Source organism: Poecilia latipinna, unplaced genomic scaffold (genome assembly GCF_001443285.1).
Source record: "Poecilia latipinna isolate Pla-1442-1.1 unplaced genomic scaffold, P_latipinna-1.0 Scaffold1456, whole genome shotgun sequence".
In the NCBI taxonomy this organism is placed as follows: Eukaryota; Metazoa; Chordata; class Actinopteri; order Cyprinodontiformes; family Poeciliidae; genus Poecilia; species Poecilia latipinna.
This window is the reverse complement of record NW_015114072.1, coordinates 47,699-71,736: the sequence shown is the minus strand read 5'-3', so window position 1 is coordinate 71,736 and position 24,038 is coordinate 47,699. Positions and strand designations below refer to the sequence as shown.

The 24,038-nt window shown below is 38.4% G+C and overlaps 1 protein-coding gene across 8 annotated transcripts in view; it reads left to right on the top strand.

Moving 5' to 3' along the window:
* The first annotated feature begins 223 nt into the window (after window positions 1-223).
* exoc6 (exocyst complex component 6) overlaps window positions 224-24,038 on the top strand; it is a 29,285-nt gene continuing 5,470 nt past the window's right edge. For 2 of the 8 annotated variants that reach the window (XM_015057357.1, XM_015057359.1), the window contains exons 1-21: window positions 224-375; window positions 8,764-8,935; window positions 10,624-10,671; window positions 10,856-10,946; window positions 11,415-11,460; window positions 13,115-13,168; window positions 13,477-13,627; window positions 13,708-13,869; window positions 14,066-14,134; window positions 14,512-14,595; window positions 14,846-14,892; window positions 14,997-15,117; window positions 16,720-16,791; window positions 16,882-16,979; window positions 18,431-18,536; window positions 18,642-18,751; window positions 19,073-19,184; window positions 19,322-19,456; window positions 20,119-20,298; window positions 20,821-20,850; window positions 23,360-23,501. In XM_015057357.1, the coding sequence (XP_014912843.1) occupies window positions 239-375; window positions 8,764-8,935; window positions 10,624-10,671; window positions 10,856-10,946; window positions 11,415-11,460; window positions 13,115-13,168; window positions 13,477-13,627; window positions 13,708-13,869; window positions 14,066-14,134; window positions 14,512-14,595; window positions 14,846-14,892; window positions 14,997-15,117; window positions 16,720-16,791; window positions 16,882-16,979; window positions 18,431-18,536; window positions 18,642-18,751; window positions 19,073-19,184; window positions 19,322-19,456; window positions 20,119-20,298; window positions 20,821-20,850; window positions 23,360-23,501 (2,167 nt within the window). In that variant the 5' untranslated portion in view covers window positions 224-238. Of the gene's footprint in view, window positions 376-1,560; window positions 1,720-8,763; window positions 8,936-10,623; window positions 10,672-10,855; window positions 10,947-11,414; window positions 11,461-13,114; window positions 13,169-13,476; window positions 13,628-13,707; window positions 13,870-14,065; window positions 14,135-14,511; window positions 14,596-14,845; window positions 14,893-14,996; window positions 15,118-16,719; window positions 16,792-16,881; window positions 16,980-18,430; window positions 18,537-18,641; window positions 18,752-19,072; window positions 19,185-19,321; window positions 19,457-20,118; window positions 20,299-20,820; window positions 20,851-23,359; window positions 23,502-24,038 lie in introns of those variants that run through there. The other 6 variants (XM_015057363.1, XM_015057361.1, XM_015057362.1 and 3 more) reach the window with 4 other exon arrangements.

Sequence of the window (24,038 nt, the reverse complement as noted above, 5' to 3'; positions counted from 1 at the left end):
AATTAGTAATTTACTAAATCTGCTTCTGTGCCAAGCTTTAACAGTCAAGATTTCAGTTTTGTTGGTTTCAAAGTCCAGTGAATCACAAGGTCTCTTTTTCCTGTTTCACCCTCATTTTCTGCTGACCATAGCAGGTGCCCTGGAATTCACCCCCCGCCTTCTTGTCTCTATACACACACACACGCACACGCACACACAGATTTTTTGCTGTTTTTTTTTTTATTTAGTCCTGTTAAAGATGGACACTGACAGGGTCCATGCAGCTCTACCCGACCCACCAAGTCAAATCGAAGAAGAAAAAGTGGAGGAGAAGGCCTTTGGGAATTTTTTTGCTGAGTTAGAATCTGTGGAGTTGCCTCTAGGAACTACTTTAAGGTAAATTTATGGACAACTCATTATCTGATCATTATATCTTAACTAAAAAAATTAGTTAAAATGAGATTCAAGCAAAGAGCTTAAGGAGGCTTTACCAGCCTCTGAGAGGCATCACAGCAACTTTTCAATGTGGAAAAGTACAGAAATAGTGTACTGCAATGCAGCAGTCATGTAGTGCAATATTATACTGTGCTATGTAGAACTGTTTTAGAGGGAATTAAAATTTTAATCAAATCACTTGTTTTACTTGGATTATTACATAAGAAAGAAAGATGGTAAAAGAAAAATATAACCTGTTTGTGTTAATTTTATTATGTGTTAACAATCTCTTATAAATATAATTTACTAGACTCATATAAGGGATACTATCTTTGGAAATGGTAGTTTTCTAGCCAGCCTGTAGAAAACTCAGGAGTTGTGCTTAGTTGGACTGTTTTTGCACATATTGTTTTCTACTGCAGCTATCCCATTTATTTAGATGAAAAAATAAGAAGTTTTGTGCAGCCCTGTGCAGATATTTAGAATTGTTATTACTGCAAGTTCTTTATTCTTTAACAAGAACCTGAAGATATGAACTTCAGTGATGAAAAACAGGAGCTTCATGAAGCAGCTGACAGGTCAGATTTGCAGGCTAGAACATTTCCCTTTATCTTTTGTTTTAATTAGCACCATGCATTCAAATTCAAACTGTTTGTTGGTCATGCCACTGAACTTTGGATTCTTATGCTTTTAACAAGTTTTGCATAGTGGGAGGATGTGCTATCATCATAAAAGAAGACTTTCATCACCAAACCTGCTCTTAGTGGATGGAATTTGGATATTTACTTTGAGGAATATAATAATTCCTTCCAATCTGTCAGTTGACAGCTCTTTCGTTGGGGCCATGGCTCCTTAATAAGGCTGTTTTCTCTCTAATGGATCTAAAATTACAGATGTTCCTTTTGTCACAGTATCGTTTAAATGTTTCTTTTTGTATTTGTTTTACATACTAAATCAATGTATGTAAACTTAAGTACTCTTATTACATATTGCTGTTCTTATGGATGACGTGATTCTGACTTTGACCCTAGCATGTTACAGATGCAAACTATCATTATATATATATATATATATATATATATATATATATATATATATATATATATATATAAAATCTGTGAGAGCTCCCCCCAGAGGCCGGAGCTCAGTCTGACTGCTCTGTGCTGGAGATGCAGTCAAAAACTGTAATACACTGTACATAACAATCATGGCGGACAATGAAACCCTGGAGTGTGTAACGGAGCATGAGCGGATACTGCAGGAAATTGAGAGCACCGACACAGCTTGTGTCGGTCCGACTCTCCGGTAAGAGCCGGTGATTCTGTCCGCGTGCGGTTGTTTATTTTCCATGTTAGAACCTTTATTTAGAAACATCCACAGCCTTTAAGGCCAGGGCTAGCACTGGTAGCTAACATCCATAGTGATGAAATGAAGCAAGAGGCTACACACAAACTAGCTAACAAAGCGCTTTGAATAAATGTAATAAGTCTTTAGTAACACCAGACTCATTTGTGATTTCGTTAATGTTAAATAAAGATACAAAGTCATTGAATTAGGAGAGATGTCAATATTGTCTGGTATGTAGACGTTGTATGTCTTCTTATTGTTATTCTACTGATGCTAGCTGACGGCTAACTAGTAACAATCTTGTTGTTTTGTACAAATGAGAAAGTTAAGATTCACGACAGTCTCTCGTAGGACGCGGCTCGGTCTGTGGGAAGGGTTTGACTTGATCCAGTTCTAGCTCTGTTGTATTCTGGATCAGTTCTGTTTGCAGTACTAGCTTCCGTAGTAGCTGTCAAGGCCACCATGAATGACATCAGTTTGATAGGTTGCAAAGTGAACTCAGCCGCAACCTTTTCCGTATTCATGCCTTTAGGCGATGACTTTAGGTGTCAGTGAACAAAACAATGAAGATACGCCCCGAAGGTAACGATGCAGAACTCTTTCAGTTTTGTTTGAAGTTTATTGATGCATTTCTGATCACACGTAAGTTTCATTCTGTAAACAGTACATGTGGTTAGGATGGATATATTCCTGCGCGGTTGGGGTGTGTGTGGCAGTTGCAGAGACCTTTAAATGGGTTAATAAATGTAAAAGGGTCATAGTAGCCTTAAAAAAAAAGAAAAAATTTAGAGGAAAACATCAATGTACATGTACAGCATTAATCTTTAAACGACATAACAAGCTGAACTACTATCACTGTCTTTGTTCCCTATCTGGGTTTTATTTGCATACTCTCAGACAGATGCTTTTTTTTCTCTTTTCTTTTTTTGTTTCCATCTCCCGATGTGATGTTTCTCCTCCTTTTCATTCATTCATTTTTACATTGGTTGTGGCAGAGCTGCATGTTGAATATGTAATTGCACTGACATTGCTGACAATTCCAATAATATTCAAAATGATTAACCTATATTTTTTTCTGTGCTCAAAGGTTACTTTCTTCAGATCTCCTCTCTGTGCAAGGATCTTCACTCTAAAGTATAAAAGATTCTTCTGTCATTTTAACTGGGCTGTTATTGAAGTACTAAACAATTTAGATTATGCATCTCTGTTTAAAGAAGGATTACATGTATGAAAAGACAGCAAAGAAGACCTGCATTAATAAAAATGGTTAAAAGTTCAGCAGATGATGTGCAGAATGTGGAGTGGCTGTTACTCACTGGTCCTATAGCTGAACATAATGTTTGAATATTGTCGAATACATTTCTCTAAAGTCGAAGGTATTTGCCAGTATATTCTTTTCTGCTTCTCTGATGAGACAGCCAGTCTCGGTCAGTTTGTGTGACACCAATTAGCAACAAATATCCTCTTAATTAAAAAGGTCAACTCAAGCCAACCACAGATTCCAGTTCAGACAATACATTCTAATTGATCCAAGCTACCAAACAATCCAGTCAAGTTCATTTTATTATTGAAATTGGTTAAAAAGTTTTCTATCTCAGGAAACCCCACAGATTTCATCGAGTCATTGAATTGCAGCGTTCACACCTCCTGAATAAGCATGTAGCAACAGTGGGCAGTTGCTTGGTTTGTGTTGGTAAGTTTGCAGCAATCCCTTGTAGTGAGCATGCACATAGCAACAATGGAGAGAAAAAGTCCCATGTAGCAGGACGAAACATCAAGCAGAACCAAAACTTGGCTCGATGTGAATGATCATGTTGCTGGGGGTTTGACAAGGCAGAGCAGGTACACACAAAAGAAACTCAGACATCCTGACCAAGAAGTACTGACTATGTTTAAGAAAAAGTAAAGAGTTAAATGGCAACAGTAGCTCCTTCTGTGGCGTCATCTCAGAGAGAAACACAGCTAAGCAGATGAGCTCTGAGCCAGTTTTCTTGTAGTGAGTTGCAGTGATAGATCAGCCAATGGCTTTGTTGAGGAGAGAGACGGGATTAAACACTAAAGACAGGACCAAGTGCATCATGAAGATATCGGCAGCAGCTCAGTTGATGCACCCTGTCAAGGAAGGCGTCACAGCTAAACAGAAAGACAGACCAGATGTGGTTTCTATGAAGAGAAAAGCAGAGAAACAACATGAAGTTAAAAGCTGAACTTAGAAAATAACTTAGATTATTTAATTCTGATCACTAAATGATCTTCCTCCCATTCTACCAGCAGTAAACCTTCAGTCTGTTAGGGACATATGGATCAATCAGATCTCTAATATGTGATGGAGGTGATTATTAAGGGCTTTATATGTGAGAAGGAGAATCTTATTTATTCTGGATTTAACAGGGAACCAATGAAGAGAAGCTAAAATAGAATATGTTCTCTGTTTTTAATTGTCATCAGAACTCTTGCTACAGATTTTGTCTCATCTGAAGGATTTTAACTGTAATTCTTGTTAGTAAAGAATTACATTAGTCCAACCTTGGATAAATACATGCATGAGATAAGATAAAACTTTATTGTCCACCAAGGTGGAAATTTTCATCTGGATCTCCAACCATAAAGTAAAACACATTTATAAAATCACAGTCATGGACTCTGGATATTCCCAATATGCTGATCAATGGTATGATGATCTTTGAAACATGATTGAAATTCTCCAAGCAGGTCGGCCATTGCTGTGGGATTACTCTCACACATGATTAGCAACTATATAGGAATGATGTCTTTACAAACACAAACAGTGTAAATACAGTCACTCAGCTTGTAAGTATACAAGCTGAGTGACTGCACATGTAAATACAAGCTTTGTCTGTATTTACATGTACAGTCACTCAGCTTGTAAGTTTATTCACACACAGTGATGGCCAGGCTGCCTGTAGTTTCATGTTATAGAGACTGTAGTTAGGCTTAGGTTTGCAAATGTCTTTTGAAAAAATGTCCCACCATATTGCTTTGCTGGTTTGATACTGGTTGCTGTGCTGATAGGTTCCCTGTGAAATCTACAAAGAGAGACTGAACCAGTTAGCACTGTAAAGGAAACATTTTTGAGAAAATCATTAACAAAAACATCCTCAATGCTTATGCCTTGTTTGCCACAATGTACAGATTAGCAAAGGTTTTGCCTATCATTGAAATGTGACTGAAGTAGTAAACTTATTACACCTACACAGTTAAATAGTTTCTTAAAAATGACCAACCACTTTGATGCCTTTCTCACTACAGTACTGAGTCTACCTTTGTTAAAGTCCATTTAAACTCGGACTGTGGAAGAACCACGGTGTTGGTTCTGCTGGAGCATTTGACACGGTTGACAATGAGAGCAGGGTCCGACTTAATGCTATAGTAAATGACTGGTTCAAGTCTCAATTAAAGACGTGAACCAGTCCTTGTTCTTTAGGCCTTGTATCACCTAAAGAACATTTCTATGATTAAATGACTGATGTCCCAAAAGATCTATAGAAACTCATCCATGTGTTTTTCTTTAATTGCAATGATTACTGCAGCAGCGTCTTCACAGGTCTGCTTAAAAAAAATAATCCTCCAGCTTCAGCTGATCCAGGACGCTGTTTCTGGCATTCTGACTGAAACTAGGAAGATGGAGCACATCACCCAGTTCTTAAGTCCTTCCACTGAGAGAATAGACTTTAAAATATTGTCGGTAGTTTATAAATCTAAATGACTAAGCACCAAAACATATTACAGACCTGTTATTGTATCACTGTATCACTGAGTTCCTTTAAATAAAGGCTAAAACCCTTTAATTAATAATAACTGGAACAATAACTAATTCTAGTCTGGAGTACAATTTTTTATTACTTCTCTTTATTTTGCAACTGTAGTGTTTTGTTTTTTTTATCGTGATATGTTTTTATCACTTTGAATTGCCTTGACTGCTGAAGTTTGCTACAAAAATAGTAATATCCCTCCTTGCAACTGACTTCTGTAAGTCCAGATGAATGAGGAAGTTATAAACACTGAGTCAAGTCATATGGTGTAAGTGACTTGTCTTTCCATTTTGACACTAGCTAATCAGTAACTTGGGCGTTGACTTTCAGCTGTAATCATTAATGCTGCACTTTCAATCAGCTACTGTTTAGGCCCATAACATACCGGATCCTTGGGAGCCACGTAAGCTCATTCTGTTGTCTTTGAAGTGTGCGAAATATTTTATATGAATACATTGTCCTGAGACTGAGAGTTGCAGTATTAAGATGAATTTTCCAATAAAATTATTTCAGTATTAGTGACCAAAGTGCTAAACACTAAAAGCATCTGAGCTATATGTATTAGTAATGTATAACAACAAATAAACATGCATTGTGTTCATGACTCAGCTGTTCCTCTGTTTGTATGGAGAGATAGAGAAGTGGAAGTGTTCATCTGGTCTTTGCTGATGAGGACTGATTGCTTTATATGGATTGTAGATGCAGAAGTAGAGTTTCCACACCAACAGCATGAATGTCCGAGTTCATATGGTGACATGGAGATGAGCAAAAGAAAAGAAATGGTAAAACTGTCCTGCCGTACAACATTAGATTTTTCTGAAGTCTAATGCAGAAGAAGTGTTTGAACAGACTGAAGAGTCAGGATGTTAAAAACATTTTACCATAACAGAAACCCTAATGTCTAATTGGCTCCGGTTCAGTTATGCTATTTACTTGTTCATATCCTCATTTTCATGCATATCCGTTACCATTCATTCCTCCCATTTTCATTTCATATGCATATGTACTTGCACCATTGTTTCAGTTTATTTGTCTTTGTAGTTCAGTATTTTCACAAATTAGAAAAAAGAATAGCGATAAGATCTAATATGCAAGGTAATGTAAAATACATTATTTTCTAAAAACTGTCTACATTGACTGGGGTTCTCATCTCCATTTTGCCTAGTTGGCTCTTGAAATATGAGATTAGAACCCTTTCAGAAACCAAAATAACTTTGTGACCGCTTGAGGATTTTGAGGAAACATCACTTTCTTACAGTAAAAAAATGACCATAGTTGGTTGTTAAAACGTGGCTATGATGAAATATCCATCTGGTGCAGGAGTGTCAAACTGCAGCACGCCACTGTTTTCTGTTTATCTTCTTACTTAATTTTACTTGTCATAGAAACGTTTTGACAGGCTGTCCGCACATTCTTAAAAACTCTTAGATTCATGTACCTATAACCTTAAAATACCTTAAATTCGTGAAAAAAAATGTGAGTTGGCCACAAGTCTTAAATTGTGTTATGGTAGGGTATTAAATTTCATATCTATACTGTTTTTTCTCATGGGGTTTTTCTGTCAGTCTTAAAATCTCACTAAAACCTGCAGGAATCCTGTATTAAGTGAACATAAAATTGACCTAATATTGTTAAAAAAATTTCCATAACAATATCAGTTGAATTTATTCTTGCATTTTCCCCACCTTGCTCCCTTGGGTGAGCTGTAGCATCTAGGTCATTAAATCTATAGATCTATTCCAGGTGTGGACATTGAAGAAGGTGAGAGTCTGAAGTCATTGACATGCAGGTAGTTTGTGATGCTTTAAAAAATAATCCCTAAACAAATATTGCATTCAAGGAGCAGCATTGGATATACTTATTTTGTGACAACTTCAGTTTGATGTCCAGGACAGATCCAGTTAGTTTTAGAATAAAAGAAAGAAATTTGGCAGATGTGGGTAATGCATACTTAGCAAAAAATTCCTTGATATATGGATGTTGATCATAAACATAAATACATCCAGCGTACTCTACTTGGAGTTTCAGCTTTTATTTTGATTAAAGTATGTTGGGTGTGTGGTTTCCCACTCAGTCAGTTAAATAAGTTAATTAGTGATGAAGTTTGTGGTTCATATGCAAGCAAATTACACAGCCAATGTAATGCAGGCTGTGCACAAATGAAAAAAAAAAAAAAACTAAACTGAACAAACTAACAAGGTTGAGGTATCAAGTAGGGCTACAGCAACAGGAATCACTGCAATGTAACAGAGCCAAGGTGATCAACAAACAACTTAAAGCAAAAATGTAACTCTTTAATCTTTAATTCCCACATTACATCACTGCCTGATGTAATGTGGGAAAAATAATATCACCTGTAAACCTCTAACTGTTTTTTTTTCTTTGCAGGCTTTTTTGATTATTCTGAATGTTCTTTCATTAGCTGTGAATGTGTTTAAATGTAGTACATTTAAAATAATTTTTTACTGAAGCTGGTGATTTCTGCCTACTGTTTTGTATTTATTGATAAAAAATATATTGTACTTCACTTAGTGTCAATAGATGGAGACATTGTTCCTGAAATAAACCTTGGACTGTTGTTGGGAACTGACAGTGTTCTTGCTGTGCTCATCAAAAAACTTTATTCATATAATATCCTCTTGCAAAATGCTATACAGGCCCGACTACCCCTAAATCCTCTCTGTGTAATGCATTTTATTTATTATTTGTGTGATTCTGCAATAGTTGTAAATCTTTCAGTTTTGAATTTACATTTTATATTTAAGCAAGTCCCTTAGTGAATAAAAGGACTGAATTACAACAGACTGCCATGAATAATGAAAGCACAAGAATTGTGTTAAATGCAATTTGTGATGACATGCTGACTGCTGTTACAAAATGCACAGCTTTGTCAAGATAACATACAACTTTTGCGACTGAATGCAAAAGAAAAGATTTCCCATGACCCTCCGCAGGCTGTGCACAAATGAAAAAAAAAAAACTAAACTGAACAAACAGTTGAGGTATCAAGTACGGCTACAGCAATAGGAATCACTGCAATGTAACAGAGCCAAGGTGATCAGCAAACAACTTAAAGCAAAAATGTAACTCTTTAACTATGGACATAGACATATGTAAAGAGACACAGGTGAAAATGAATGGCTTTGTTTATCTATATTTTCTAGAGTTCTCACCCTCTTTCTCTTTTACTCCCCCAACCCGCTTCATGTTCCCCTTTTGTCTTGTTTAGGTCCATTTATGACGACCAGCCCAATGCTCACAAACGGTTTATGGAGAAGCTGGACGCCAGGATAAGGAACCATGACCGTGAGATTGAAAAAATGTGTAATTTCCACCATCAAGGCTTTGTGGATGCCATAACTGAGCTTCTTAAAGTTCGTGCTGATGCAGAGAAACTGATGGTAAGAGTGAGCAGGACACACAAGACTTCAAAACAAATCATCACTAAATCTCTAAATTCTGCATTCCTATATGTAAATACATATATGTTATATATATATGTAGAATTTCACTAGAAAAATTAATTCTACTCCTGTCAAACGTGCACCAATTAATCGACCCTGACTTCCTTAAAGGGGCAGTATTATGTAAAATCAACACTTTTGAGTTTTGAATCATGTTATAATGTTATTCCTTCATCAGAAACATATCTGGAGTGGTGCTTTGATTATTTGATGCATGTTTAAGAATTCTTTGAATTGCCTGTGGCAACCATTTGGGTTGTAAAATACTTAGAACCAAGGAGCCAGGAGCTTCAGTCTCCATCTGAGCTTCTGCATTACAGAGCACCCCTCACTAATCAGCTCCTCCAGTGACAGCAGCAATTAGCAAACACCCAGTGAAACTGTGTATCTGCTGAAATGATCATATGAACTACTTCTCAATGTCAACTTATTTATAGAGCACTTTAGAAACGGGCATTAACTTCACCAAAGTGCTGTATAGTATTCACACAGATAAAAACACATAAAAATAAAAACACAAATTAAAACAGACAGGGCAAGTAAATTAGGTTGGACGCTTTCAGTTGGTTAACAGTAAGTATAATGGATGTCATCACAACATCATTGTTGGGATGACGTCCTGAAGGTGGACTTTCAGGAAGAACACTCCACCTGTAGTGGAGTGTTAAAGAGGCAGTGCCCAAGGCATCAAATTGCAAAGTCAAATTTCTTTTAAGTCATGTTTGACATATATATATTGTTTTTACCACGACTGAAGGTAACATAGTTAGTGATTGTGCAATAAAATGGTACAATGTGCCTGGAAAATACAAAATTCCACCCCTTTAAGAAACTACAGATATTGACTAAAACTAACTTTTTCAACAAAACCTTGCTGCTGAGATGGAAATAATAGTTTCCTCTTTTTTTTCTTAGTGTTTGTTGTGAACCCAGAGTATAAAGTGTTGCATCCTTTCTCAATATTTGTTTATCTAAAGTCATAATGTTATCGCAGTGTTCACCAGAATTCTTATTATTATTATTATTATTATTATTATATTATTATCTTTTTTTTTTCTTCAAAAGTCTATAATCTATGTTTTGTAGCTACAGGAAAGAAATTGTGCTGTTAGTATATTTTAGTGATTGGATTCTTCATTGCTTGAAAAAAATAACCAGTCCTCAAAAAGCTCACTGGTCAATTAGGTCATGGCTCTCAGTTGTGTGACAAGAGCCGAGAGTTCAAAAACCCAGATCCAGAATTGAGAAGTTTGTCACTGAATCTGTGAGAAAGAGCCTGTCACAAGCCATTAAAGCCCATGAAAAGGCCCAGTGTACCGACCATGGGTTCAGGTCCCCACTGCCTGGTTAATCTGAATTTACCCAGCTTTGTCCTTGCTCCTTCATGGACAATGAGCTGATTACGAGGCTAAGCAGCTGCTGGGAGTGAGCTGCAGAGGGCATGAAGCAGAGCAACAAATGCACTCTAAATTATTCAAAGTCCTGTAACATAAAATTTACTCTTCAGTCAGTTCAGAAATGGATTTATTAGGGTTTTTTTTAGAATTTGTAACGTAATCCTTAAGAGAGATGAATAAGAGGAGATATTTCAGAGCTTTGATGTTGATGTCTATTTGTTTTCAAAGGGTCAAGTGACGGACACTAACAGGAGACTGCAGGACGCAGGGAGAGATGTAAGTTCATGTATGGGTGTAGTCCTGCATGTGTGGAGGACAAACTGTGCCTTTTGTTTTCCTGCCATGACATGCTCATTATCTGCAAGAACAGTTATGTGGTGGACATGACCGTTCTTTAACCTGGTAGTCAACAGGGTGACCTCTTTTTCATTGTCTTCCTCAATTGTGTGGTCCCCCCCAGGTAACAGCTCAGACGGAGGAAGTGATTTGCTGTCGGATCCAGCAGAGGAACATGGCCACCACAGTGGAGAAACTTCAACTTTGCATACCAGGTGACACAGGTTACTGTTACCTGAGAGACCTCATCCCAGCGGTAGAGCACTGGTTGCTAGAAATCTCTCAACAAAACCACTGTCCTTTGGTTCCGAAAAATTACAAAATTCATCCTCACATTTGTTGTCAAGGCAGAAACCACATATTTTGGATGTTCTCTTTACAAAAAAAAAAAATTTCTCAATAGACTAACTCAAACATGTAATGAGATGTAAATACCAAAACTGGGAATGGCACGCTGTGCTGCAACGGTGACACAAGGTATCAGGTACAATGCCTGCATGACATGATAGATACATTTTGATTGTTAGAAGATGTTTGACCAGTTTAGATTCAATAACAAGTCCCTAACAATCTTTGTATTTCTTTTTCCTCTGAAAAATCTCTTTGACTATGAATCAGCTGAAAAATGAGGTCTCATAAAGACAACAAACTTATTCTGTTTTTTATGCTCTGTTCCATTCTAGTGCTTGAAATGTACAGCAAACTGAAGGAGCAACTAGATTCCAAAAGGTAATGATTTCACAAAACATTTCCTTACAAGCTAGACTGTAACAATGGAGATATGCTAAAACCAACCTAGCTTGGACCGAAGTGAAGCTCAGCTAATGGGAAACAACAGGTTAATTGTACAATTTGTATTTGCAACAAAAATCTGTAATCTTTTGCAGCTTTCAAACATGATGCATAGAGGTGTTGCGCATGCTGGGGCTTTTTTGTAGATTCAAAGGTGGTGATAATACACATGCCGCCCAGGTGAGAGGGGCTTCTGTAGTAGTGTGATGGGTTCCTGGGTGGGGGCCGATGGCTGTTGGGGGTAGTTCGCTACCTTGATCTCTGTGTGGTAGCCTGGCCAGGTGGAATGGCTCATCCCCCACCCCTGCTCGGAACCCTGTCTGATGTAGATTATATCACCAACCCATGGTCTACCTGGTGTGATCGGGTCATGAGGATGTGGATTCATCCACATCCTCCGTCCTACTCTGTCGACGTGTCTTTCTGCCTGTAATTGTTGTTTGAAATTTAAAAAGCCATGACAACATCTTCTAAGTAGTCTTAGTGTATGTAGAGTCAGTCTATTAACAAAAGTAAATGAATAATTCTTTCAGACAATTTATTTAAACTCTCCAGATCATGCTTCCTTTTTACCTCACAAACTTCCACTGTGGCTGTTGCTGAGTAACAGGCTCAGCCAGTCACACTGCAATAGGAACCTTTCTGGATTTGCCAGTGAATGATATGTACTTTTAGCATGTCTGATATGTCTGTTATATGTTCTATATGCTTTAATGCACATTGCAGTGTTATGTAAGCATTGGCGCTCTGGTCAAATTCCTTTCGGTGTCCAATGGTTCGTAGCGTTTGTGTCCTCTCACTCTGCCTTCTGATGAACCTTTTCATCATGAGCTTTATAAGAATGTCTTTCTATTCATTTGTCCACAACACATTTTACATTCACTGACCAACCATTTAGATCCCTTCACAGCCCGCCTATCAGCCTAATGATGGGAGCTAGCACACTGACCCAACGCTGAACTCATATAATTGATACACATACCAGACTCAGGTCGATAATTACAATAATAATAATAATAACTAGAAAAATTCCCAAAGAAAGTTGGATGGGCCCCACTGCTGGGATCAGAGCCAAAGCTTCTGTGGCCGTGTTTAGTTGGCTGCAGTGTACATCAGGGTGAAGAACTTTTCATGAAAGTCCTTCTGTCTGTTATACCATCTTATTTGGGTCAAAGGTCATCCGTATATGTGTTAATCTAATCAGCTGTTCTAGTCATTTCAGTCCTGTCTAGATTTCTGAAATGTTCCGTTTCAAATAGTCAACTCTGGGTTTTAAGTCACTGGTGTTCAAATCACACCTCCCATTTCACCCTTAAGGTAGTGTTGTGTTCACTGTAGTGGATTGCATTTAATTAAATCCATGCTCTTCTTTGTCCTGTTATGGGTTATATGCCTGAATTTCTTTAATGTTTTGATATTAAGTAAAACAATTGAAATATTGTTTCAGTTGTTTTACTGTTTCTGACTATTTCTGAGAATCACTCAGAATACATATTTCAATAGTGCGATTTATTAAGTTCAGCAAATATGTCTTTAATATTGCAGGGCTGTCCATTGCAGATCATAATAACTGAAACTGTACTTCCCCCAGATATTATGCTGCATTGAAAACCATGGAGCAGCTGGAGAATGTGTATATTCCAAGGTAGGATCACACAGTCTACGTTTGTGACTGAAAATTCTACAATAAATGTTTGAATAGCTCCTAACCAACTTCACAAGAAGGTGTTCTGGTTGTGATTTTTTTAAATCAAAATCATAATGGATAAGATATTAAAAAGCTCCAAAGACAAAACTTTTAACTGACAGAACTCAGTCATATCAAAGGAAAGTTGGCAATTAATGACTAGTGGCAGGCGGCTGTTGTAACCAAAAGTCAACATGTTTGATTAAAGTGTAACTTCACAATGGAAGGACTGAGTGGCTGTGGCCCCCCCCCCCCCACCTCTCCAGAGTTAGCCAGTACAGGTTCTGCCAGATCATGGCAGAAAATCTGCCCAGACTGAGGGAGGAAATCAAAGAGATCTCAATGTCAGACCTCAAGGACTTCCTGGAAAGCATCCGGAAGCATTCCGACAAGGTTGGAGAGACTGCGATGAGACAGGTGGGACTGTTTATTCCAAACTTTTAACTGGCAGAAGGACAGAGCTGCATGTTTGATTTGTGTATGGTGCTTCTGTCCAGGCGCAGCAGCACAGGACCTTCAACAGTGCTGTGGCAAAGCAGGTCCACACAGGACACTACAGCAAGCCTGTGTATTCTCTGAGCGGACGCACACACACACACATCTCCAACGGCCTGCTGACCGATGACGATGCTGGAGACGAGGAGGAAGCAGATGAAGAGGTGAGACTAGGATAAAAAAAGTGTTTTATTTTAAATTTTTACAGCTCTCTGTATTCACATTTCCCAATGTCCATCAGAAATCAGTTTTTATTGAAGCAATTATTAAACTGACTGGCAACAAACTGTTGGGAGTTTCACTTCCTGTCTTGCATGAAGGTTGTGTAATTACTGATGTTTTCTCTCGTGTGTCTTCCAGGTTCTTACAGCTCAGGACCTGGTGGATTTCTCCCCTGTCTATAGGTGTCTACATATATACACTGTGTTGGTAGGTGATTCTGCTGCTAATTCACTCGACAAGGAGGTGTGGACACATGATGTGATACATACAGTCACATTGGAGAAGACTGAATGAAAAAACGACAACACCTTATCCATTCTTCCATATAGTCATCAGAACATTAGGGCATCCCGCTGTAAGGATCTGTTTTGTTTGCTGATTTATTCAATAAGTTTAAAAGTCAACAACACTCAGCATCTCTCCACGTCTACCTGTCATGTGAGAAGTTTATGGGTTTTGATCCGAAAAAGCAGATTTCTTTTTTATGCACACCCTGTCCTGTAGAAAACTCATTAAATTACTCTAAATGCTGCATCCGAAAATCCATCTGTTTTAGTCTGTTTCTATAAATATTGTGTCTTCAGGGTGACAGAGAAACATTTGAGAACTATTACAGGAAGCAGAGGAAGAAACAGGCCCGCCTGGTGCTACAGCCACAGGCTAACATGGTGAGCACCTCATGTCTTTCACTGCATGTGCAAATGTAAATGATTGGTGAGCAAATAAACATGTTATTCTCCAGTTCTTTGTCAATAAGCAGTGTTCTGCATTTATTAGTTGCGAGACACAAAATTCAAGGATCAAAAGAAAACTTTCTGAGACCTGCCTTCTTATTAAACCATGCACCCTGTGTTAAAGCAACACGGTATATCACAAAAATGTCTGAGAGCTTAAATGATGTGTTTTCTCTGTTTGTAGCATGAGACTGTAGAAGGCTACAGACGATACTTTAATCAGATTGTGGGGTAAGATGTGCCTTTCACTCTGGTTGTCTCCTGGGTGCACTAGAAGTTTCTGGACTGAAGACATGTGTGTATGCGTGTGTGTGCATGTGTGTGTTTGTCGTCAGGTTCTTTGTAGTGGAGGACCACATCCTCCACGCCACCAGAGGGCTGGTCACCAGAGTATTCACCGATGAACTGTGGAACATGGCCCTGTCCAAGATCATTGCTGTGCTCCGCACACACTCTGTAGGTTGACACTCACACTACCATGTACACACACACCATTAGCAGCACTGGCTGTGTTTTCATTGACCTTAAAATGGCGCAAGTTGGAATTACGAAAAATTGTTTAAATGGAAACATGGCAAAAAAAACTAAGGTTTTTGCGCTCTGATGAGGTGGGTTTTCAACTGTATCAAAATTAATGTATTTCCCAAAAACTGCAGTGGAAACAGTTTTTTCGCATCACACGACTCATGATCAACAGCAGGAGGCTACCACTGGCAGAAAGATGAAGAAGATGACAGGAGGATGATGGTGCAGCGTGCTTTTTAATGACTTATCGGAGAGACAAACTTATTCAGGTGTTATTCTTAAAGTTATTGTGTTTCTTATTTCACGGAAACACCGCAAATGCAACATTGTGTTTTTTTCAAAGTTAGTGGAATATTGACAAACGTAAACACAGCTACTTTCTGTGAAAGAAAGAGACTGTTGAGTTCCAAAAAATAATGGAGATCTACGGTATATTTCTGGGGAGAACTTTCCTTTATTGATACTCATACATAATAGCACAGTGGAGGTGAGTGCACCCACAGGCACACTGATGATGTCACTCTCAACACAAGAGGTCAAAACCCACACAGGTATGTGGCTTCAGAAGAGGTCACTGGGGCTTAACGAGAGACAGATTACAACAATAACAGCAGATTTAAAGGGCATATTCCTGACTGCTAGACTCCAGTCAGTTGTAAATGACTGAGGGGATTATGTTAACAGGTCAGAGAATGGGCTACACAGCATGGGAGGAGGGGTCCCTGACAGAAGCTGAGTCACAAGAAGCTTCACTTCACAGAGAGGATTGCAGCATGCTCCATTAATATTCACTTATAGGCATTTTGCCTTATAATGAGCAGCAAAATGTTTGTGGGGATAATTGCTGATTATTTTTACTTCTTTAAAGTTACTTAAATGAACAAAACCAGCATTCTAATTATAAATATCACCAGACCTTTAGGTTGTAATGCGTACCGTACTGAACAGAAAACCGGTTTAAAGCACTGAGATCCATCTCAGACACTGCTGTGATTCCACCATGTCTCTTGCTGTTCCACTGGTGGACGCCTGTCTGTCCCTGTTGGACTCTGGTCCTGATGTTGATTTACACACTTTAGACTGGGTCCTGGTGTTACCTTTAAGACATTGTTTTGCTTTCAGCTCATAAATCAGTTTGTACTTTTGAAAAATGGAAGGGCTTGTTGTTAGTAGTTCAGTCACATCCCCTCACCCCTCAATGGTTACCCTTTTCATAAAAATACATTCAAGTCAAGGCTGAGGCGTCTTCCTCAGCCTTGAGGAAGATGCCTCAAGGCTCTAAAGTCGCCTCTAAAGTCATCATGAGACAACTTTAGAGGGTTAGAATTTGTCTCCTTTTTTTAGAGTAAAGTCACTATTATAATTTTCTCACAATTTCCTGTAGAAACATAACCTATAAAAACTGGAAATAGGAATATTTCAATAAGATCTGTTTGTGTTATTAAAAAGTGTTATTTTAAAAAGCAGACCATCTTTATTTTCTCATCTAGTTCTTTTGGTGTAAATCTGATAGTTGATCACTTTCTTCTCCAGTCCTACTGTGATGACCCAGACCTGGTTTTGGAGCTGAAGAATCTCATAGTGATCTGCGCTGACACACTGCAGGTTTGTTCAGAGTTCTGCTTTAATTAATCAGCTTGCATGAAAAGCTTGACTAAAACATGTGGATCTGTGTGCCTCTGTGTATTCACACAGGGTTATGGTTTCCCAGTGAATCGACTCTTTGACCTCCTATTCGAGGTCCGAGACCAATACAATGAAACGTTGCTGAAAAAATGGGCCGTGGTTTTCAGGTGAGATTCCCTCTAAAACTGTCTTTCTACAGGGAAGATGCCTACTTCAGATAGGGCATTTTTATTTTATTGAAACAAAAAAGCCACAATAATTAATTGACCAAAATCTAACACTTCTTATTCATTGTTTTTTTATTGTTTTTATTTTTTTCAGCCTTAAAATATTCTTTACTCCAGTTGTGGAATATATAGTTCATCCCACAAACCAATTTGTATCAACCAAAAAGTATGCCATCTTTCTGTTCTTTGCTTTTACACATTAAGTGTGATAAATCTAATCTAGTAATAGTCATATTTTAAAGCCATTTGAATTTAACATTAATACAACAGATTTAATACTAACAAAGAAGAAGTCAAAGTGGAAACACTGTATGTGAAAAACTAAGTACATCCTCTGATCCAGTAGATTCTAGAGGCAGCATTAGTTGCAACAATTTGAAGAACTGGAGATGTTTCCTGTCTGACTCTCAGTTTCTCGTGTTGTAGAAGGATTTTGCTCTGTTCTTGTTTCCAATGTTGCTTAAGTTCAGTTGATTTTTGAAACATGTTAACACCCAGTGCATGTCTTAACACAGCAGAGTGTTTTAGTCATGTTGTGATCTGGACTGTCTGGGCCCGCGATTCTCAAACTGTGGCACTGTTACCACTGGTTGGGCTGCCTTTAGCCGTACTTAGAATAAATGTTGGTTTGACGTTTATGCTGGATAAAACATGGAGGCGATTAACTGCTAACATGAGCTAACCAGCAAAGCCATGAGTTGTTGAAATAGCTTGAGCTTTTCTTTAAACAGGAAGTCATCACAGAACACAAGAAACTAAAAAGTAGACCCTCTGTCATACTGTTGTTTTAAAACATCTGTTATTTTGGTTGTTCATGGGAGTCTTAGTGGGAATAAAATGTTTGTTCACTTAGTTTTTTTCACACAGCTTTTCCAATTTGGCTTGAGGTGTTAAGACACTTTGGAATCTGTTGTGTTTTTCTAAAACAGCAATGTAAAAGTAAGGAATACTGTGGAATTCAGTTTATAGTTTATATTCCCCAAATATGGAAAAATAAATCAGTATGAAAACAATTTGTATTCCCTCGCTTTACTCTGTCTGATTGCCAAATCCATCCATCCATCCACTGAGGTAATATTTGTAATAAATCTTGTATTTATACTTGAAAGCTGACTAAAGAGCACTGAGAAGTCTAGATGTTAGTGTGTGGCAAAGTATTGGGTTTTGACATTAAAACATGCAGGAGCCCTGTTTAAATAACTGACCATAATTAAAACCCAGTATAAACCAGATCATTTTTAACATACTGATGTGTTGATGCTTAGAAAGAGCATGGCCCTTTTTTCTCCAATGAGTGAGATTTTCATAGAAAGCCAAGTAATGTTGACTTCTTCCTGCTATTGCACTAAAATCTAAAGTATAACCGAGCATTAAATGTTATTTTTGCACAGAGAGATCTTTGAGTCAGACAACTACAGCCCTATCCCAGTGGAAACAGAGGAGGAGTATAAACTGGTGACCAGTCGCTTTCCCTTTCATGATCCTGAGATTGAAAAGGTGACAAGAACCAAAACTGCATAATGCACTCATAAGCATGACTTTCATGTGACCAACATGCCATTAAAGTTTTGCTGTTCTTTGTTTCTACCTGTGTGTGAACAGCAGGACTTCCCTAAGAAGCTGCCGATGTCCCAGTCTGTCCCTCAGATCTACATACAGGTCAAAGAGTTCATTTATGCCAGCCTCAAGTTCTCAGAGTCCCTTCACCGCAGGTATGGCACCGTCTTACATTTCAGATGCTTGCATTAAGAGCAAAGTTCATCACCTTTGAAATGATGACATTTAATAGAAACTGAACACAATTTGCAGCAAGCCTCATCAATATTCTCACTTGTATTTAAAGACTCCCATAATTATCCGTGAACAGGTTGGAAAAGCATTGAAACCACCATAAAAGTGATTCTTTTATACATGAGCCATATTCTCCTGGAGGTTTCTTCACACCTCATATCCCCCTCATTCTCTTACTCTGGGAATTTTGTAAAAACTGAAAAGCTGAACCTGCAGGAGCTAAATGTTGTTTGTGTCTTCAGTTCAACAGAGATTGACGACATGCTGCGAAAATCAACCAACCTGCTGCTGACCAGAACTCTGAGCAGCTGCTTGCAAAACCTGATCAAGAAACCTCACATAGGACTGACTGAGGTAGGACTGGATCTCTCTCTCACACACACACACACACACACACACACACACACACACACACACACATCATCTCACCTATTTCAATGTGACATAGGATTTAGTCATCTGCTGTAAAAACTGTAACCTTCCCTCTACAGCTGGTGCAGATTATCATAAACACCACTCACCTGGAACAGGCTTGTAAATACCTGGAGGAGTTCATAACCAACATCACCAACGTTTCACCTGAAACAGTTCACACCACAAGACTCTACGGCTTATCCACATTTAAGGTAAAAGAGTAAAAACCAGATGGAAGCAGAACAACTCGGTCACATCAGGACACATTCATCTCAGATTTATTTTCTGTTTGATGAATTAACTTTTTTAGCAATTTAAAATATTGGAGCAAAGTAATGGTAGTGACACATGACATTTAAAACTATAATAAGACATTATAATTTGTCATTTGACTGTTGCCGCCATGGTGCCCTGCTGATTATAAAGTGATACATTCGCTGTCAAAACTTAAGTGTAGCTTTATGAACAAAATGTAAAATAAACTTCCTTCATAGCATCAGATGGGGGCGAACTGCACTATGCAAACAGCAAGATGTCAGAGATCCTGCAGGTCTAATGGTCAAAATCTGGTTTCCCTTCATACAATATTACATTTTTCCTTTAATATTAATATTGAAGGAAAAATGTAGTTAGTGCCTTACCTGCAGTAAGTGAATTAGTAAAATATCTACATTGTCACAATTTAAAGAAATTAAAAAGCACATAACCTGGTACAAGACAGTAGGACACAAGACAAGCAGTACTGCAGACAACAGCAGCACACAGAGCAGAAGGCGACTCAGAGCCTGTTTGTGTTTCCTGTTTGAGATGTTTATGCCTTTATTTTAAGGTCGCGCAAAAAGATAAAGATATTAAGTGTGAAATCTGTTGTCAGGACGCTCGTCATGCTGCAGAGGGAGAGATTTACACCAAGCTAAACCAGAAAATTGACGAGTTCATTCAGCTAGCAGACTATGAGTGGAGCATGGCAGAATCTGATGGCCGCGCCTCAGGATACCTCATGGACCTGATCAACTTCCTTCGTTCTACTTTTCAGGTCTTCACACATCTTCCTGTAAGTTTAACGAAGCCTCTGACGGGCCCATTGAATGTACAGCCGTGTAAACTACGACTAAAGTCACTGTCTTGTTGGTCTTGAGAGACATTTTTGCTTTTATTTAATGAAGCGGTTTTTCTTGTAAATGGTAAATGTGGAGGTGAGGAATGTTTTTGTTCATTTCTGTCCAGCTCCCTCTAGTCTTCTGTTTTTACATCTGAGGCTGATCCTGTGCTGGTGTCCCAGTCTGAGTGGGCCACTGGTTGGTGGGCTCTTCGGCACTATCTATTGTGTTTTCTTTCAGCTTGAGTGTTTTGGGGGTTTTTTCCAGAATGCATCCTGCCTCCCCACGCACACCTTCTCCAATGAAATGTTACTTATGCCAGTTTGTTTTATTCCTTGATTTTTATTTTCACTCTCCAAGCATCCAAGATAACTGGTTGAATTTGCTTCCTCCTTTCCATTTATTGTTGCTGCATTTTTCCTGTCCCCCCCCCCTCCTTTCTTCTATTTTTGGTTGGTTTTGGGTTTTCTGCTCAGAATAACAACAATGACCATGCATCAATGTCGGTGAGTATATTTGCTCGGATTTTATTCCACTTTGCTGCCATTTTGCAGCCAGCTGGGAACATGAATGCATGCTTGTTTGACTGCGGAAGCTGCTCTACGGTTTCACTGGCAAACCTGTACTCCTTACTGATGACATTCATGGAAACCCGTAACATTTAGATTCTCTGCAAGAGCTCCCCTGATAATGTATAATGTTGAATAAGAGAGGATCAGTGGATGTGCAGTAAAGCTGAAATAAGCCCCTAAGAGAGTTCTTAAAACTTTTTGGTTGTTTTCTGTTCTATGTGCTTCCAGACGCTAAGATGAACAAATTTTTGTAGTTAAGAGATTTTGTAAATAGAGTACAGCAATACTGTGGTCACTTTAAAATTGATTTTGGAACCGCATAAAACCAACTATTCCCTGTTGCAGTTTTGTTTCCTCCATTTTCCTGGTTGCATGCGTTTGTTCCTGGTTTTAATTTCTGTCTGTTGAGTTGAATGTTTCCTATCAGATTGCATGGGTCAGCACCATGATGTGTATCAGAGGGGACTGAGAGGTGGCCGAAGCTAAACGATGTTTGACAATACCTCAGTGTTTGTTGAGTGTTCATTCTGCATTTCTTCAAGCATTGAACTGACAGTCAGCTTTAGTCTGGAGCCAGTTATGAAGGCTACTGGACAGGAACTTCTGGGTTGCACCAAAATATTTGTTGACAGAATTTAATGAAGCAGACTTTTGGGGACTGGCTGTTCTAATATTTAAGATAAATACCACATAAAGTTTTTATTTTAAGCATAAAGCAAAATAAATGTATTTATATACTCCAACAACACCAGCACAGGTGATTAAACTGCCATGTGTTCTTAGGAGTGAGCAATGTGGACTTCAAGTTTTATCACAATTTTTTCTATTACTATGTGACAACCATAAAAGAACTATTTATTAGTACTTTTTCCAGGTAACTGTATGGCTGTGACTGTATAACAATCAGAGCACTACAAACACAAACACTGCTGCTGAAAAACATTCCCATTAGTAATATGCTTCTTTAGGACACCAGTCACATACTGAGGGGAAAATTGGAAAACTAACAATCTGTCATGAGGTGGAGGTGATAGTGGTGGTGAGGATGAATGCAAAGACCCAGGTTGTGATGAAGTTGATGATGAGTTTAATGATGAAGGCTCAAAAACAGTCCAACACAGACGGCATGGCAGAGAGATTAGCACACAGCTAAATACCGGTAGCAACTGATGAAAGACTGAACATGAAGCAAGCTAACCAGGACTTAAACAGTTCTACTGGAGAGCCGACACAGACAACTACTGACATTAGACGACGTTAGACGAGGATCTGACAAGATACAAAGACAACAGGTGGGCTTAAATACACAGGGAGGGTAATCAGGTAACTAGACACACCTGGGAAGCAATCAACAGGGAAGACAGGACTAAACACAGAAAACCTCAAAAATAACTACACAGAAAACACAGAACATAACACAATCATGTGGACCGTTTTAGGGAATTTAAAACATTATTAATTAATAAATCAGAATTCTTATAATGATAAGAAATTTTTCACATTAAATGATAACACAATAAATGATAAATGATCAAATTGTGATCACTAATATAGATCTGTAAGCACTTTGTTCAAAGTAGAACTCAAACATTAATAACAAGATGAGTCGCTGTTTTGGATATAAAGAAAAGGAAGTTAAAATCTCTCCAATGTTTTAAAAGGTAAACCAAAGCCAGAAAGATATAAAAGAAAACTTAGCAGAGCCGAGCTCAAATCGTGACACCACACCTATCTAATGGCACTTCCGGTGGCAAGTGTCACGATTTGCGCCTGCTGTTTCTCAGAAAACTAGCATTGAAGTGGAACAAATTGGAATTAAAATAATAAAAGAATAAATCCTTTTTAAAATAAGAGAGCTACTGTAACTGTTTTTGGTAAATATTGCAGCATTTGTGCAGAAAGTATCTAAAGTTTGTCTAGAAGTTGCTGAAGTTACTTTTCCTTCTCTCCCTCCCAGAGCTGTTATGTATGCCTGGTAGAGCTGTTCTTATTTTAAGTAAAAAAAAAAACAACATTGCCAAGTTCAAAGTTCCCCAAATATAGTAAACCACATGTTAACAGAAAGAAAGAAAACTTACTCTTCACAACCCAGAAGTTCCTGCCTGCTCGGGTACTTGGGCTTGTAGAAAACAGGATCTGCTCTGACTGGTTCAGATCTGAGTTCCTTCACTACATTTATATTTACTGTTGATCCAGACGGTTTGGTGGAAGAAAAGCCGACCCCACATCTGTTCGTTGACCATTTTCCTCATTTGTCTTTTGTCCTCCTTTTCTCATATCCAATCCCTTCCTCCAATTCATTCCTTTTATTAATGTTCAACACTGACCTCTTTCCGCACTTTCATTTTCTTCACTTCTTTCACCCTCATCACCTTCCTTTCTTTCCTGACTTGCTTCATGCTTTACGTTATTACCACCCCATCCCCAATTTCTCTCTCTGTAGGGGAAAGTGGCCCAGACAGCGTGCATGTCAGCTTGTAAGCATCTGTCCACGTCGCTTATGCAGATGCTTCTGGATACAGAACTCAAGCAGATCAGTATGGGAGCCATACAGCAGTTCAACCTGGATGTCATGCAATGTGAATGTGAGTATAAAGAAAGGTGAAGTTTTTCTTAGCTTGTTCTACCTGTAACAGTAGCTGCGGTTCCATTTACCCTAAAATTATTTTTGTAATTGAAATGACAAAAATAAATTAGCTTAAAACCCCTAAACCCTCACCCCGGAAAAGACAATGGAAAAACAGCATGGGGGCGTTCCGCTGCAGGAAACACACCAGTTTTGAAAAATCTCAAGTTTTTGTGCTAAAATTAAGTGGTTTTTCAGCCATATCGTAACACTTATTTTTAGCATCCCTCGAATTACTGTGATCAACAGCTGGATGTCACTACTGGTGAAGAAAACTACATGAAGTACTAGGAGCCTGATGGTTTGTTTTTGTTTTTTTTCTGACAATATCCAGCTGGCTCCACAGTATCACACAGTTCAGAGCAAGTTGTGTCATTCTAACGTGTTGAATCCATACTTCTTCTGCAAAATGCCCGACTACAATTTCCCCAAAACACCTCATATGGAGCTGCTCCCAAGTCGGCTGGGCTTACCTCTCCAATCCCTGAATAAAATG